General features: G+C 44.9%; 1 protein-coding gene across 1 annotated transcript in view; it reads right to left on the bottom strand.

Moving 5' to 3' along the window:
• Nucleotides 1-19,321, bottom strand: part of LOC146810406 (alpha-N-acetylgalactosaminide alpha-2,6-sialyltransferase 2-like) — a 547,614-nt gene that overhangs the window by 82,291 nt on the left and 446,002 nt on the right. Inside the window, exon 6 of the mRNA XM_085614424.1 lies at nt 4,091-4,194. Within this exon, the coding sequence (XP_085470550.1) occupies nt 4,091-4,194 (104 nt within the window). The remainder of the gene's footprint in view (nt 1-4,090; nt 4,195-19,321) is intronic.

Here is a 19,321-nt window from a genome sequence, read left to right as displayed (position 1 = left end):
GACATTCACAGAGGAGAGGAGGGAGAGCTGCAGGCACGAGGCGCGGGCGGGGGGCTACGCCCCCACGCCCCAATGGACGCACCGCGCCTGGTGAATATGTCATGCCACAATTGCCTTCGCGCGGGTTATATTGCCCCATCTAACGTGCCTTCCTCGATGCCTATGTTATAACGCACAACGCTATGCCATACATATTACAATCTGGGATCCATATCTTTGTCACAGTGCATATGCAACGTTACACTCCCCATCACATATTTTATATTACAACTTTAGAGACTAGTTAGGTTACACAACACTGCCCTGTGCATATTACACTCCAAGGCGCATATCGCATAGCACGCGCTAGTGCCTGTGCTATCTCGCGCTCTCCAATGAATCTGTCATTGCGCACAATGTTTTGCATATTATATTTCACACCCCGGTTCATCTTATATCACACTTTTTGGTGCATAGTTTATACCATATACTATATCTAGTTTTCATTTTCAATCGTGCTCTCAGGTCTATGTTCTATATAACACTGCGTCCACCTACCCTTTTCACAGGCTTTACATTTTACGATGGGGGGTGGAGGGTCAGGGGGTGTTTCTGCCAAGTGAGCCCCGGGTCACAGTCACAAACGTCCTCTTCTTCCTGAATAAAAGTGATATATATATATATATATATATATTACCTACTGGCGGTCGCCAGTAGGTAGTTATAGTTAGGACCCCTTTTCCATAGGAAATCCGCAACATTCTATTTTGAATAACTTTGGCGCCGGTCGATGAATCCTCGCGAATTTCTCAAAATAGGTGGGGCGCTACGCTCCGCTCCTACCCTGAAAGTCTCGGGGGGATTCGTCAAGCGGGGGCTGAGATAAAAGGGGGGTCCCAAAACGCGTTTTTCCCATGCATTTTTCCATAGGACCTTTAGACAGAGCTACAGCCCGAACGGCTGAACAGAATTACTAGAAATTTGGCAGAGAGGTAGTCCCTAGGTCAAGGAAGTGCCTTTTGTAGGTTTGGTGTAAATCTGTTCAGTAGATTCTGAGAAAATAGCCTTTAAATCAATATATATATCTGAGCCCGCTTACGGTACGCTTACCGTACGCTTACCGTACGCGTACGGTGGCGTGCGCGAGCGCGATTCTGATTGGCTCTTAGATCTTAGTAAACATTCGAATCGGCCGAAACCAGGAAGCGGCGTCCGCCATTTTGTCTCTCGCACTGAGTGTTATTTATCAAACATGATGCCCAAAAACATGTTACGGGGCTGTTTTGACAACTCCCTCCCACATAGTCATGTTGAGGGAGTCCCCAAACATCCCCCAAGAGCAAAAACGGTTTTATTTTTTTTTCGGCAATTTCGCCGAGTACGCTTACCGTACGCTTACCGTAAGCGTACGGTAAAAAAATATAAAAAAAAAAACCACTATCCACACTTACCCCACCCCCTGTGCTTTTGGTGGCCGCAGGCCACCAAACGTACAGGGCTTATGACTTGTGAAAAAAAACTAAATTTTGGCAACATGAAATTATAAAATCGAAATAAAAAAAACACTATCCACATTGACTCCACCCCCTGTGCTTTTGGTGGCCGAAGGCCACCAAATGTACAGGGCTTATTAAAGTTGATAAAAACCGTGCACGGAACGAACTGCGTTAAGTGGGCGCGCACGCCTCGAATGGCGTAAAGTAACTTAGCATTTAAAAAACCGTACAAATTCACTGAAAAAACCATAGGTTTCACACACGTTATAGTTAGGAATTAGCATTTAAAAAACCTTGCAAATTCACTGAAAAAACCATAGGTTTCACACATGTTATAGTTAGCGGAAATTTTACTGATAAAAAACCAATGAAATTGCCCCGTTATAGTTAGTGCTGGCAACTATAACTCACGCGACCGCAATCTTCTGCTGATGACATATGTGTCTTTATAAAAAAAAATATTTGTAATATATGTATAGCTAAAAATGTATGGAAGAAGACATGGGCAAATAAGTGTCTAAATACAGTATTAGCATCAGCAGAGGATTGCGGTCGCGTGAGTTATAGTTGCCAGCACTAACTATAACGGGGCAATTTCATTGGTTTTTTATCAGTAAAATTTCCGCTAACTATAACATGTGTGAAACCTATGGTTTTTTCAGTGAATATATATATATATGGGCTTCATCCCACAAAAATCACCATCAGGCTAGACAGGATTGTTAAGCACCTCTCTACAGCATACCTCAATTAGGAATTCTGGCTTCTATGCACCCTCTGCTTCATATTGGTAAATAGATGCCCTTTTTCTAGTGACTGTAACTTAACAGTCTGTCTCTGTGTGTAGGTGGCTCCCTATCCACGTTGAACCTCTACAACAGTACAGGTGCGCTGACACTTACCAAACACACCTCGCAGTGTACAGATGAAAGATCTATCAAAAGGCCTACCCATAATATACAATATTTAGAGATTCTTGTCATTTATTGACCTTAACAGATTTGGACCTTGAGGCATCTGTGAAACCAAATCAGAATTCTACAGCTTTTATCTCAACATAAACAGAAAGCCCACACTTGACACTCTAACCTGATCACATAATCCGACTACATTTAAAACCATCTCTCTTCTGTTCAATAGGATTCTTAAGACATGTGCGGTCTCTATAGTTGTGCATATGAGTCTAACAGCAATTACCACATGGAAAATATTTTTCCCAGCAGAGAAACATCTTTTTCCACACGACCACCAAGTTTTGGGTGCGCATGCCTTATTCCCATCGTGGACTCAGATTTATCCCTGCTCTCAACAGGAGTTAATGTACATGAATGTATCTAAGATAGCGATGGGCCTTAAAAAATTGGTGGAAACCAACAAATATGCACGTCTTTCAAACATCCCCATTACTGAATACACAAAACCTGCTTTTTGCCCCCAGAGTTTTAAATAGCACGAACTTGACCCAAAGGTATTGGGTATCAGAGCGCTTCACACAAGAATCAGTTGCGTTACACAAGGACACATTCATTTTTCAGAATCACAGGATGTTGATCGTCGTTGCCAAGACTCAAACCCGGTTCCCAAGATTTTAGGTCAACCGCCATAGCCGTTAGGCCACATCCTCTCCCCAATCTAAGATCACATTTGTGCAAATGTAATTTTATAACACTATTCTGGTTTAATATTACATGTGAACAAACCCACTTGTGATTGTAAATTAACATCTTGTATCATTGGAATAGGACAGAATAGTTCTATGATGGAGACAGACTAGGAAATCATATTTGTGTGAAGAGGCAGGCAGGTGGGAGGCAATGGATCATGGGATACCTCTTTGGTAACAACCGAACAATAACATAGTCTTGATGGAGCACCAAACTAAAAAATATTTTTGAGGGAGGCACTAAGTTAGAGAATACATTGCAGTATGACCGAAAATTGGGAAATCGTTCTCAGCCAAGAGAGTTAAAATAGGGAAAAGGTCTGTGAGATGAGTAAAGAGTGGCAATTGTTTTTTTCATTGGGTCAGTAGAAGGGCTTGGTTTCTGGGGGTGAAGTCTGAGAAGGGTGTAGTATTCTGTGGTAGAAGCGAAGCTACTGGCTGTCATAGGAATGAAGATAAGGAATAGTTCTATTATGGAGGAGTAGCTAGGAAGTGGCTTTTAAACTGTACAAAAAAATCAGAGGCACCATCTCGCCTAATTGTGTTGGTGTAAATGGCCATATTCGCACCACATCCTCACAGCTGCTTCGGTCACACACCCATGGAAGATGACATACAGAATGTATGCACACAGTCAGCTGAAGTTAGCAACTCTGCAGGGTATTCCCCACTATACATCCTGCATGACCAGGCTGACAACTGCGCCCTCACCAGTAGATCACAAGGTAAGCGTAATGCATTCATTTAGTAATTAGTAGGGTTAGGTTGACAATATGATGGTAAAAATATTAATATATTTACCTTGACGATGTTCTAGAAGGCAATGTATTCGATGTGTTATAACTGTAGGCGAACTTTATTGGCCTTGCTACAATGGCATCCAACTCTCTGCACTTCTATCCACCCTACGTTAAACTATCTGTGCACTCCCTCAGGGCCATGGAGGACTTACTGCTTGCCCTTGTCTCTTCCCCGGTCCACCGTCTGGTGAGTGATCGCTGCCTGTGCCAGCAGGTAGTCTCGGTCGTGGTCTGGAAGGAAGACGTAACTGATCCCCTGCCAGAAGCAACGAGTCCCAATGAAGAAAAGAGAGAAGCAACAGGAGAGCTGATGGGGGAGGTCACAAAGTTGCAGCAGGAATGTGCGACAATGCTTTATTATGATGACTATTATCAACACTAATAAAACATATCATAATATGCTATATTATTACATGTGATATAATAACATATATAGAATATATATCTTACAGTATGTGCTACAGTACTATAAAATACAAATAATAGCAACAATAATAATATTAATAATCTTAATCACCGTCATTCGTAATTTTTTTGATGTTTTTGCTAAACTTACTCTTTCAAAGTTTTGTTTAGATCAAAGGCTCCCTGGCAAAGGTCTGATGAATTTGTACTGGTGACAACATGTATTATCGGCAGTGGTTCTTTCACTATAAAATCTTGTAGTCTTGTATGTTTTGATCAAGGGTTCAGTAACATGATATATTTAATATTATTATGATGTCCGGATAAAAAACTTAAAATATTGATTGTGTTTGGAATGCAAATGTATTTATTAATCGTGAAAAAGATTAGCAGAACTCGGACGTATCTTCACCATCACACAATTAATGTCGTAAGAAAAATCTGCACATTGTTGACTAGCAAAATTTGTTGGCATTGCATTTTCAGTTTTGTCAACTTCATGAATTCCCACATTCAGGTAGTTGGCAGAGGCAAGGCTGAAGTACTGGGTTTTTCAGAACCCAGCGGTGCCAGGGAACACACCCTAAGACTTCGAGTCCTTCCTGTTTCAGACTACAGAAACACAGAGTCTTCTTGGTGAAGTCAAAGATCGTATTTATTGGCTGCAGCCAGTAACAGGTATCCTAGAAGTACAACACGGTGTATATAATCAGGAGACTGCTCAACCTTACAAAGCCAGCCTTCTCTTTTTATACAAAATATTATGCTTTAGGCAAACATTCCTTATTTTACAGTTGACCATTCACATATTTTCACTACAAAGAAAAAGCAGAGTCATGATGACAAGCCCATATTTCAGTTTGTCCAGCCCTCAATCAATTACCCGGCGAGGCTCAGTACTTTCATCAGATATCGACGGACCCCCAATAAAAACGGGCACCTCCTCCTCGTAAAGCAAGTCATAAAGAAAGGAACAGGGACAGGTGTGTGTAAGATTAGGCATGGTTTTGTGTGATGAAAGGTTTTATGATAGGTTGTGCCTTGATACTAATCTCATTCGGCCACTGGGAAAGGAACTGGCCGAACAGGTTTGGCTTCAGGCAGTGGAGTCTGCTTGCCCAGGTCACAGAGGAGTCAGCAAAGGTGTACATGTCCTTTAGACTCGTTTTTGGCATTAGTCATTGGCCTATGTGAGAGCAATCACAAAATGGCTGCCGTTCAAATGGAACCCGAGGATCCAGGACGGAAACTGTGATTTCAGGGTGATTGTCACCCGAATATGACGAAAATGCTTGTGCATAGTATTCTAATCATCCTCGGTCTGCTGATCCCAAAATCGTCATGGTACGACGATGTTTATAACACGGGTCCAGAATTTTCAGTACCACAAGGCGAAGACCCATACTATGGCTTCCTTGTGGAACTTTCAGGCGATGACATCTGGTCCCTTCCCCAATGTAAAATAGCACCAATATATTTAGAGGGGAAACTGTTTGGCACTACTTACCATTATAAATCTCATACCCTTCTATTTTCTAAATTTGAAAGGAGCATTTGGTTTGTTGACTTTTGGCTAAAAAATCTTTGTCTGCAGAGTTGCCATCGCCGGCCTGTCCCGCAGGATTCAAACTTGCAGCCCTGATGCACTAGTTGGCCCTTTCCACTGGTCCATCTACAACGCATCACACATACTACTGTCCATGAATGCTTAGGATGGCCAGCTGTATCTCGTGTGCAGTCCCTTTCTACACTGATAGAAATGTAATGCAGGTAAAGTGTGAACAATTTGATAGTGCAGGAGGTAATGTCAGTAGTGATGTCATTAATGATGTCATTTCTGGTGTCATCTATTAACATACATGATACATAGCTAACGTTGCCACAAATGCACTCACTTTCAATACATATCCGCCTAGACCGAGTGGTCTGATGTGCTTGATGGGGCCTGTAACTGGCAGATCATGGAGGAATAGGCGCGGAAAACCAAATGTCTGCTTGTTGTTCCCCAGAGTCCCATAATCTGAAGCATTTCATCCTCCCCTCACCCGGAGTTTCTGATGAGCTCGACATCGGTAAATCAGGGGCAAGGGAAAATCCAAAAACTAAAAAATACGGAAATTCCCTAGTCATGAGCTACAGTTATACTATGCTCCTGCACTTGACAAGTGACATAACTGATGACATCATAGGTGACATTATGTCACATCATTACTTACGTGATGGATGATGTCACTGAAGATACTGGATCTTCAGTCTTTGCAGCTACAAGTAGTGTTTAAGAGTCCCATTAATAGTCCAGTGTTTTTCTGCCGGATATCATAGATTCTAACCAAAAAATCCTTTTTGTAATTAATGTTGGTTAGTTACTGATTTTACAATTGATATGATCATTGATTAAAAACGGAGTGTGCTCCAAACATCCTAGAATAAAGAGATATTTCTGTTGAAGTAGATGGGTTGGGGAAATATACGAGTGATGCTATGGACCGTGGCTCTGGAGCCCTGGATGCAAAGTCTCAGAACTGTTTGTTTTGAGCTGTCGCAAACAGCTCCAAAGAAGGAGCTCCTCACTGTGCGAAGAGGTCTTGCATGGTTGTGCCGTCTAAAACAGATGTATGTCATTACATCGCATACCAATACCACGCGTGCCATGAAAATGCGAGTATTACTACGCGATGTCAATGACAACGACATGCCATTACATCGCCAAATGTAACCACGACTATGCTTTTACCACGCATGCCATTACAACGCAAAGGCATGCGTGGAAAAGCTATACTCGTGGTTAAAGTTTGCAAGGTAAGTGACTCTACCCTACCCCTGCACAACCCTCCCCCGACCCCCAGTCCTCTCCCTACAATAACACTACACTACCCTACAGGACCCCCCCGACACTACCCTAAAACACTACACAAACACTACAACACTATCCTAAAACCTAAAACACTACACAAACACTACAACACTACCCTAAACCCTAAAATACTACACTACACAACCACTACAACACTACCCTAAACCCTAAAATACTACACTACACAAACCCTACAACACTACCCTAAACCGTAAAACACTACACAAAGACTACAACACTACCCTAAACCTTAAAACACTACTCTAAACTGTAAAACACTACACTACACAAACACTACAACACTACCCTAAAACCTAAAACACTACACAAACACTACAACACTACCCTAAACCGTAAAACACTACACAAACACTACAACACTACCCTAAACCATAAAACACTACAACACTACCCTAAACCCTAAAACACTACACTACACAAATACTACAACACTACACTAAACCCTAAACCACTACACTACACAAACACTACAACACTACCCTAAACCACTACCCACACTACTCCCACCCCTACACTACCCCAACCCTAAAACACTACCCCTAGCACGACCCCCTACACTACCCAAACACCACTACACTACCCTAAACCCTAAAACACTACAACACTACAACACTACCCTAAACCACTACCCACACTACTCCTACCCTAAGCACAATCACCCTTACCTCTCTTTCCTCGTGGTTCCTCTTCAGCATCAACATCTCTGCTCCCGGTTCCTGCCTCATACTTCACGTCGAGGGGCAGTGCACGTCGTTGTGAGGAAACGGAAGAGCCTCTGTTTCCTCACAACGAGGTGGATCGGGATTACATCGCATGCGTTGTAACAGCGCATGCGATGTAAAAACACGCGTAGTAATGGCTACGCGTTGTTACATTGCATGCGTTGTTACGCTTGCAATGTAATGGCATTGAGGGGAAACAGCCTCGTTATAATGGCTGTTTCCCGTCTAAAACCCATTGGGTGATATTTTTGTAAAATCAATAGAACAATTCTGCTTGTTGGTTTTACATTCCAGGGATTTGTACTGCCATAATTTCCAGGCCTCTTGCTAAAGATCAGTGCCAGATGGCTAGCACTTTCAGTGTAAAAGTTCTTGATCTTACACCTCTCCATTTGTTCAAGTGCACTGTAGTGGTGTTTTCTGCCTGGATCATGATGCTTTCTGGCTGCAGAAAATAATTGAGGGGTGAATGGACTGCCCGGAATTCCTGATAATTGATATGATATGAGCTCTCTTTCTCTGTCCATTGAACTTGGACAGGCAAGCCTTCTAAATCAGCTCCTCAAACTACTAGTGACGCGTCTGTGACAATAGTTTTTAGTTGTGTTTTGTTGGAAAGAAACACCCTGCAAGTGATACGTCAATCTGCATCACCAAGTTAGAGATTGTTTTGCTGGTGCTGTCAAATGCATCTTGTCATCACAGTTGTCCTGTTTCAGACATCATTGATCTTCAAGGCATTCTTGTAATGACCCATTAGGCAATCTTGCATTTGGGACAATGAAGATGCAGGAAAGCCATGGAGTCTAGGATTTATGATATTTGTCAAGCTGTGGTTTTGTTGTTTGTTAATACTAGATGGCATTTGGCCTTGCTTGATAACAGTTTCCCTCCCAAAGGAAACACGTTTCTATCTATTGTGACACCTAGATAAGTTAGGTATTGATTTTGTAAGTTTATCAGGAGAACCAGTCTCCTCAGGAGGGAAACAGTGTCCTTAAAATCTTGTATTAGTTTAAAGCAATTGTTAGGCTTGAGAAGCCAATCCTCTAAAAAGGGTTAGATGAAAATGCCCTTTTTTCTCAGATGCCCTGCAACTACTGTCATTATAGTAAATGGGGTAACCCAGTACAGTGCCAACGGACCTGGGTATAGATCGGTAAGGGAAAACAATGGTCCTAGACACTCCGTCTTAACCATATTCAATGTTAACTATGGAAGAGTATGTTATGAAATCAATTCATAAAGCCAAAGACATATAATGCAGAGGCGCATTCAACAGGGGAGAACTCACAGATAAGAGGCCACCCAGAGTTCATTAAATCTCAAACATCAATTTATTTTACGCTGATTCCTATTCACAGAATGAATAACATACACAGAGGCATAATATGCAGCATGTAATACTATTGTTACGGTTATTTTCAAGGGAAGAGAAAGAAGTGAAAGTAAGTGCTCATGTGTAGGCTAGAAAATGAAGACGAAGATCATCAAGAAGCATTTAAAACGAACAACTCAAAATACTAAGGCAGATGGGATCCGGCGTAAATTCTTAACAGGGCCGGTACCCCTACAGTATTAGGCCTACCCCGTAACAATAATATTACATGCTGCATTTTATGCCTCTGTGTATGTTATTCATTCTGTGAATAGGAATCAGCGTAAAATAAATTGATGCTTGTGATTTAATGAACTCTGGGTGGCCTCTTATCTGTGAGTTCTCCACTGTTGAATGCGCCTCTGCATTATATGTCTTTGGCTGTATGAATTGATTTTATAACATACTCTTCCATAGTTAACATTGAGCATGGTTAGGAATGTCTAGGACCATTGTTTTTCCTTACTGCTACTACTGTCATGCACACTGAGAACGTACAGCCAGCTTTCCCTTATTCTGAATGGAAGGACTGAGTAATTAAAGTGTAAGTCAGATACCACAAATTTCAAAAACTGTGGGGTATATTCACAAGAACGTGTGATAACTACCGCAAGTGTAGCGTAATGCAACTTTCAATATCGCAGCACATCCCAGGAAAATAACCCCGTGACAACGTGGGATTCACAAGGTGGTAGCATGCAATAGCAATCAGATAACGTGGACAATGTCAGCGTCAAAACCAACGCCACGTCTCAAAAATGCGAAACGCGAAAAAAGATGCGATGAGGCCAATCGTGGTACAGAAATCAGCGAAGACCAGCCACAGGCCTGCAAATCCCACGCGTCTGGTGGAACAATGCACTGTAAAAGCAAGAAAAAAAAAGCACCAAAACAATTCAAACAGCGTAGCAACATGGATGCACCCGGACCGAGTGCAGAGGAGAAGCCGAATTCCACAAGCCCCATAGACGACCAGCCAGGAACCCCACATCCGGGGAAGGGCAAGGGGAAGAGGAAGACAGGGTTCAGTCCGCAGGAAGACCGGATCATCGTCACGGAGGTGACCCAACACCATCAACAACTGTTCGGTACCTCCACTGCGGCACTGGCACCCCCAACAGAAATATGGCAGGCCATCGTCACCAACTTCAATGCAGTCGGAGTGTCGAGGAGGTCACTGGAGGACGTCAAGAGGTGCTGGCATGATCTGAAAAGGCAGACCAAACATAAGCTTGTCGCCAACAGGGGGGCAGCAACGGCGACTGGAGGTGGGCCTCCTGCGACACAGGAGGAGCTGGATGAGCTGGAGCAAATGGTGGCCACAGTCAGCAGTGAGGAGACAGTGGCAGGATTGGGGGGCCTGGACACAGCACGATACGACCTGACACAACAGCAACAGGGTGAGTAACGACTAGCGACAGGGGGGACAGGGGAAGATGGGCACAATAGCACACATGCACAAGTATGCGTAGCATCCTGCACACCCACAATGACCGTGGAACATGTCCCCAATTGGCTTGTCACACTGCAGTGCACATGGAAATTCTAAGTAGGCCCCCACCCACAATGTGCACAGAGGGACCCCCCCATCACCAACATCACAACCAACCCATGCACGTGCTGAATCCAGTAAAGCAGCGGCTCTGTGACCCACACTGACTATGCAAGTAACAATGCATGTCCGATACCATGGCAGCGGACAAAAAAATGACATGGCCCACAAATCGACATGGAGGTAGCCCAGTGCGGATCACACCCGTAAAGGTGCAGGTCACACTCTGACATGTCCACGTGCACCCACAACACATGCCCTACGAAACACGCAGCAGACGAACAATGCATCAGGCCACAAAATCTGTCCGGGAGCACATATGAGCCAAGTCAAAAGCAAATCAGGCCCAATAAGCACACAATTCTAAGGCACTCCGCCTCAAAGGGAGAAGGCCACATGAAATCAGAGCTGCAGGGGCAAAACCCCCACAATGCAACACACACACATCGCAATCACAGGACATCAGAAACGACGGCTATGTGGTACAATGTGCAACACCAGCACCACAGGACAGAGCTCACATGTTCTGCTCGTGCGTAGTAACTGTACACTCACATCTGGCATTGCCTGACACAGTGTGATGATAATGAATGGGTACTACCACACATCCGTCATGTATTCGGAAGACACACTGACTGACATCAAATTGCCAGCTCCTCCCAAACAGTCACAATGTACATTGGCATGCAGTCTGAACGTAAACATCTGAAAATCAACAACATACATGTGAAACTCTGTCAACCTGCATCTCCCCTTAACATTTCAGAGGGACAATCAACACCTACTGCAGAGCAGAACACAAACCCCATCATTGATGATGTAGAGGACAACCTGCACATATGTCACGATACCCTGCAAGGGATACTGGACAACCTCTGCACCCCACCCCCAGAAGCAGGGCAGGCCAGCTGCCTCAAGGTGACCCCACAACCTGCACAGACCACACAGCAGGAAACACACACCACCACGGCTGTCTCCCAGGACCCCCACAAACAATACATGGAGAACATACAATGTGTGTGGTCTTCCCAGGTGGAGTTGGCTGAACAGCTGCGGGCGGGGTTCGTGCTCATGGCAGCCAAACTCGATGCCATACGTGGGTGTCTGAATCCCATCAGGGACCACGTACAGTCCCTATCAGACACCCCCTGTCCGCACCATGCTCAGCCACATATGACTGCAGCGGGAACATCGACACACACAGCTCCGACCCCTGATGTGTCTGTGGCACACAGTAATGCTGCCCCATCACCTTTGCAGTCTGATGTGCCAGTGGCACACAGTGATGCAGCCATCACCCCGCCACACACACCAGACACACCGGACACAGAACCTGTATCAGGGGAGTAAGAAGGGGTTGTGAACTACTGTGTGAGGAAGGAGGCAGTAGCAGCCATCACCGCCGTATGGCCTGTCCCTGCCTGGTTATGACCTATGCATCATGGCCTGGGAAACACCTCCTAGTGACCCCCAGAACACTCTGCAGCTTTCACCCGGACCCCGACATGGACTGCCACTTCATCACTGCTGGCCAATTACACAGCTATCCAGCTGCGGACTGCACTCTCCCTCTTCCCAATAACTTTGTAATACCCAAAGGACTCTGGTTGCGCACCACTGGGCTTCCATGTGATGCGGGCTTGGATGGCCATGTACAGCCCCAGCTCTGTCAATAACCTGACTGTGAATAAAACATTCTAAATCACACAGATGTGTCATCACTATGTTCACTCACGTATGGAGTTGTGGCTGGATGTAGGAACAATGTTTGCACATGAAGGTACACCCTGGTAACTGACATCCATGCGCATGTGTATCCTTGAGACACATGGCCAATTGGCTGACTGAGGAGGTGAGTACCTGCTGTGTCCCCATTGCACATCAACAACAGTCTCACAACCCACAACGTAGGCATACGTCCATGTATTGACAAGGGCTGTGCGTAGGACTGACCTAAACAAAAGCAGACCAGAAGTGGTGTCCTACACCACATGTGAAACCAGAAGATCACGTTGCATACCAACTCACACACAGCTGTGTGGACACATCCTGTTGTGATATATGACATTGCTCAACATGGTCAGAGGTTGGACACCATACTCACATTGCTGTGGTCACGTAAGTGCACATGACGTCCAGCACCAATCCAAAAACACTGTCTGGCTCACAGAGGTGGAGCTTTCCAAAGGGACACACCCCCATTGCACATGCGTCAGTCAGTGCCTCCCTGTGTAGGGACGATGCTCATTGTGGCACACGAGTGGACAATCCCAACAACACACCTCACAGTGAGACACCAGTGAATTTGCATTTACTTTATTGGCATGTGCGTGTCAGTACGGACGAGGCAACGGCCACAACAGGCAGGGACATGCTTGAGACACTTACACGCAGCATGGGTACATGTCGAGGTTCAGGAAATGTTGGGGCTAAAATGGGCAGCATTCATCACGAATGGCAACGCTCTCAGTCTACCTTGCCTTGGTGGGAGGGTCCGACAGCTCTGAGCAATGAATCGAATGTGTGTGCAACGTTGGGGAGAGTGGCTTTCTGATTTTGTGTGTGTGTCAAGGGCCTCCCATGCGTGGGTCCCACAGGCAGGGGCTTCTGTGTGTGGGGTGTGGATGAGTCGGATAGTTCATTTGCGGAATGCGTTGTACCCGTATGCCATGGCATCTCGCTCAGGGTGTCCCAGGCACGTTCTGGACCAAGGTCAGAGGTGCAGGTGTCCTTCCACCTTCTACATTGGGACAATGGAGCTTTCATCCCTGATGTTTGTCTGACTACTACTTGCGTTTTAGGGATGTGATGTGGCTTTGGTGATGAGATTGGGACCCGGCCTTGGGCTCATGGTGTGCGGATGGTGATACACACACACATGTTGGCATGAGGAGCCACGTGGCCGAGAGGCTTTGCGCGGCTTGTGCAATCTCACTCCGTCTCTCTCCCTCACTCTCTCCCTCTCTTTCCTTTGGTGGGAGCATACCACACCTTATCTTGGATTTGGTCTGTGTGCTACGGATTGTCCAGTGAGGAGCCGCTAGGGTTCATCCTAAGGGTTGACTCAGCTTTTTTCTGTATGGTGTTTTGTGTTGGTGATTGCATTGCTGTTTGACTGAGGCTCCATATTCTGGCCACGCAGGTCGGTTGGATTACCTGCTTGTGCGACATCAGGCAAAATGTTTGGATTGGGCTTTGTGGTGTTGGTGTGCAGTTTCTTTGTCCGGGGTTGGTGGTGGTCCTGGGGAGGGGGGGGGGCGGGGGGTGGGGTGTTGCAGGCCTGGGTGTGGTGTCGGGGGGTGTTGTGGCCCTCTTGGGTGTCCGGGTCACATGATGTGTGGCTCCATGGCATCAGTTGCCCTTCCGATGTGGCCCTGGGCTGGTCTCCCTTTTGTGGTGCTGGCTGCCGTCCGACTTAAAACCAGGTCAAAGCAGGTGTAGATTTCCTGGTGCTAATGCGCCTTATCGCCGGTTTAGTGTTTTTATCGCCGATGTGGCTGGTCGTTGAGAATGTTGTGGTGTGATGTTGTCGCAGATTTTGGCACGGGAACGCCCACTCTGCATCTCATTAGAGACAGTTGCGGTGATCTTCTGTGACAATGTTTTTTGCGGCTGCTATCGCAGGTAAACTGGTGCTGTGGGCTGTTAGCACCAGCTTGTGAATGGGGAGGTAAATCTATTGCCACTTTGGCTGCGATAAAGTGCCAATGACTCAGTGATAAATCCTTGTGAATATGCCCATGTGTGTGCTTTTTCGCAATTGGAATGTGGAAGCATGTACCTAAAAGATCTAATGCACACATCTTAATCTTTCTTTTCCAGATAAAGATTTTTTTTTTATGAATTGCTAGCGTTCTGAATTTTTCCCTTTTTACAGAATTGCTGAGGAAAATTAAGTCCAAATTGCACTGTATGCTTTTTTTTATTGGAAACCAGGAAATAGCTTGACTATATTTCCTGATCCTTTTGCCGAGATGGAACCAATTCTATTCTACATTTGTGTCCTTTTTAGGTCTCGCCTGACCCAGCACATGTGCTGGTCTGGCGAGATTTATTGAGAGGGCTCCAAAAAGTGCTACCAGGCCAGCCTAGAGCTACAGTGCATGTGCGCGGCGCGCGCCGCGCTTTATCCGCGATTACTTTCACTTTTGCGGCCGCACGGCCGCTTTGCATATCCAATAGGTCTCGCTTTTGGGACCTTATAAGTATTTAGTTATGCAACTGTTGCATGGCTAAACACGTATAAGGTCCCAAAGGCGAGACCTATTGGCTATGCCAATGCTTGTTTTAAATTATAATCTGAGGTTTAGATGATGATTTTTGGGGTCTGGCTGTCAATTGCAAGGAGCCCTACCTGACTCACTATATTTACCTCCCACTTGTCCTATGTTATGAGACTATGCCAAGTGACAAGGGGGTTACTAGTTTGGCAATTTCCATTCCTGGAGAAGTGTATGCCACCAGACAGAATGTGAGCATCTGGCAGATGTTGACTTTTGCTTAAATATTTTCTTGTTCTAACGATACCTCAGTCCTTGCTGTTGTAGTTGATATGGCCAGCTAGAGTACTGAACCCTAAAAAGAAATAGCTGGTATCCTTTGACTAATATTGTTGCTTGAAGAAACGTTTCTTTTCTTTCAGTCCCACAGCATTGAGAGTCTCCGCCTAATTTATCATCTGAATTATTTCTTTCTCTGCTTGTTGACCAAATAACTTGGTACCAGAGAAAGGTAGGTTGATATTTTTTGTAGTGGCTAATTTCACCCATCAATAGCTGAACCTATAACCTGGTTTGATACAAGGAAGCCTTTTGGACTATCTCTTCAGAATCTCGTTGCACGTTTCAGAATGTAATCTATGAATGATCTTCTTTCTTCCCAGATTTCCCTGTGATAATGTAGAGCTGGAGGACTAGCAGTTTATGCGGTTGATGCGGCACTGCACTTTAAAAAAAATCAGTTTTATCTCTCATTTTGCTGTGTCTTTTGGGCATACCAGTGGTCTCAGATCCCACAGCATGGAGCTCTCTGATCGGGATGAGAACCTCACAGTCTGTTTTGGGCTCAGATTTCAGGAATTTGGAATCCTGTTTAGGGGTTTGCATTTCTTTCACAAGGGCCGGACTAAGAAGTGTATCTTTGGCACCAAATGAAGCAACGTCTTGGGGTGCTCTTGGCTGAAGAGTCTCAAGGTTAACCGAGACTGATGTCTGAGGTGCTTCCAAAGAAATATTTAATGTATTTGTTCTGTCACCAAATTATTGTGGAATGTTATAACAGGCAGATATGAAACCTCCAGTTGAACTTCAATCAGTACCTTACAAGTCGCAAACAAGTGCTGCCTGAGGGAGGCAACTTAAGTGAGGTGCATCATGGGAAGTGAAGTGTACTGAATTCTTAAAGGCACAGCAGTCTTTTTCGCCACAGCTTTACAATGCAAGCCTATCAAGATGCACCTTATCCTCAATGTTAAAGAGTATTTGCATGTTTTTACAATTTAAATGCTGCAATGCAATTTTAAATATACTCTTTTGATCATTTTACAGTCTGTTTTGTGGAAAAAACTTCCCCTTGGGTAGGCTTTTCAAGTGTGCTTCCCCACATATGAACATGGGGACTTTGGAACCCTATACCTATTATTACATGGACAAAAATGGATTTAAAGTGTTCCGCGGTTCATGCACACAACAGGGAATTATTCTAATGTTTATGACTATCAATGAAGAACCTACGATGCAGAACTTCAGGTTTTGTTTTTTCTTCTTGAAGATGATGCTTATTATAGAACGTGCAGTGTAATGTTTAGAAGAATGGACTCGGGCTGCTAGTATACGAATGCAAAGACTGGAGACCTAGATCCTCATTTAGATCTTGAACAAGGTAACATAAGCTCTCCAATGTCTGGTCACTTGGCTGCCAAAGCAGGGATGGAGGTGGGGATACTGTCAACCATGAGGGAATATTTCTCCTTGTGCCACTGGCAGTGGACCTCAAAACCTCTGGACTCTATGTAATCCCTGGAGAATCTCCTGGGTCCAGGAGCCTCAGAAAGGTACACTTCTAAGCAGAAAGTTTGGCTGACATGCCAAGGGGAAAAAGCCATCGGCATGGTGGAACTGAGAGGCAACACCCCCTATTATTCTATCCCTGCTGTAGCTGTCCCTGTAATAGAAGACTTGTGCTGCCAGTGGCTAGGTGATGAGTGGCGGGATGGTGGCATGATATGAATGATGGTAAAATTAGCTGGACGAAAATAAATTAGTCTCAGAGTAGGTCTTCCATTGTGTGACATGCTAATGGAACAGCAATAATGTCATATCTGTAAAAACAATGTCATATTTCTGTTAAATATGGGTCTTAAAAAAACATTGTGCCTTTTGCACAATGAAAGCAGGCAATCAAGTAATACATAATACGTAAAAGTTAAAATAATCATGTGTGATCACTGTATGGCCCCTAAGTTAAGGGGACTAAGGCCCCAGACTGTGGCTCTGAATTCTAAGGGACCCCTAAAGTGCACCCCTCTGTGAGAGAGTAACTATTGTCCTCGCTGTCTGGGCTTTGTGAGACTGACGGTGATAGCAGCATAATCCACACTGAAGGGACAGGGCTTCTTACAAGTCTACTTTAGAAGATGTGCCAACAGGACTCCCCTGTTTAAAATGAGGCCCCTGGGAAGTGACTAAAAAACTCTGCCACCATGGAACCATGCACAGAGCAAGAGGGCGCTGCTTCTTTCTGCCTCTCAAGTAGATATTCCACTCGAGCAGCAACTTCCTCAAAGTGAACGGGAGGTTTCTCAATGTGAGCAGTAGCAACCATCTGCGACCACCCACGTTGAGAAATCTCGCCTGGAGGTGGTCTGCAGTAATATTTTACTCACTCACCAACTTAACATTTACATTATGAATAACTTGTACTGCATACATTGGAGACAGTTTTAGATCACACATCCTACATTCACGCCCTACTGTTCCCTCACTGCTAAGTGCTTATTAGTAAGGTATTTCTCATACTTCTGAAAACATCCCTGAGCTCCTCCCTCTAGTGAGGGGTTGTAGCCTACACCGTGACTAGGCATCACGGTGTGAGGAGGTACCCTATGATGAAGCATGCCACCTCTGGTGGGTGAGGAAATTCGTCCTTAAAAGGGAATCCTCCAAATGATTTAGGTACACCAATTCTCGTTTCTCTTTCTTGTTCTCTCTCTATTAAATTCTCAATTTTTTCACCAGTGCCCCGTTTCCTCCCACATTTGCTAATACAAAGTAAAATTAGATATGTGAAGATCGACTTATAGAAAAGATAGGAGAGATAGAGGTGGAGACCTTCACCCATAGGTTTGTGAATTTCATTTTGTAATATGCAAGTAGTACTATTTAGTACAGAATGCAGTTGGAAATCAGGCCCTTTTGCTATTCACCATTTCTGAGTGTAGATTTACGTCAAAGGGCAGACTTAGGGCCTAATTACGACTGTTGGTGGAGCAGTGGCATGGCGAAGCTTACCGCTGCGCCACCACTCTGCCTAAGGTTGCTGCCACCTGCCCGCCAGATTATGACCAAAATGACTGGGCGGTGTGGGGGTCCCGCTGCAGTGCATCCTTCAAAGGCGGCGGTGCCTTTGAAAAAGGCAAAGCAATGGGAACGCCACACCGGGTTCCTTCATGACATGGATTTAAAAGTCCATACTGTGCAGGAACCTGGGTGCATACACTCAGGGGGGCACCTGTTGTGCCCCCCTGCATGCATCCCCAGCCTGAGGGCCCTTTGTTTCAGCACCGCCAGCCTTTTCATGGAGTAAACACTTCTATGGAACTGCTGACTGTTTTGTAAATTGTAATATGCGAGGTGGTGTTGCAGTGGCACCACCTGCATATTACTTAACCCCTGAACACTGAGCCACCAGCAAGGAACGGTAGTTCCCTGCCAAAGCCCGTGTTCCAGTGAGAGTGTCACTAACAATATAGGATAATTTGTGGCTTCTCCTTGGCAATGCAGTCCTAACAGGCACAACCATCCAACCATCCAAACCTGTTCGACACCCCAGCAGCTACATCACTCCTTTCGGGGCTAGAGTAGATCTACATTGCGACAATAGCAGATGCAGTCTTTGTCATCCTCTGCAAGTCTGCCAGCTTCAAGTCCCTTGATTCTATCTCTTCTCATCCACTCTTTCTGGTGGAGGAGATTTTTTTCACCAATTGTGAAGCAAGCAATACATTGGTGAGTCATACAGATGATCAGCAAGGGCTATACCTTACTGTCTCTCCTGCTGTACTACCCTATTTCAACCAGGATATGCTCTCCTGGACAAGTCTCAGCTTAGGAAGTGAAAGCCATTGCCCAGTTGAACAAAAGGGCCTAATAGGTCGAGTTTGCAAGCATGCAGATTGCAGTGCTGGGATCATCAAATCCTCACATAGCTACCTTTTGGACAGTCTCCAAGACT

The sequence above is a fragment of the Triturus cristatus genome, chromosome 7, assembly GCF_964204655.1.
Source record: "Triturus cristatus chromosome 7, aTriCri1.1, whole genome shotgun sequence".
Taxonomy (NCBI): domain Eukaryota; kingdom Metazoa; phylum Chordata; class Amphibia; order Caudata; family Salamandridae; genus Triturus; species Triturus cristatus.
Note: the sequence above shows the minus strand (reverse complement) of the source record. Positions and strands in the feature narration are given on the sequence as shown.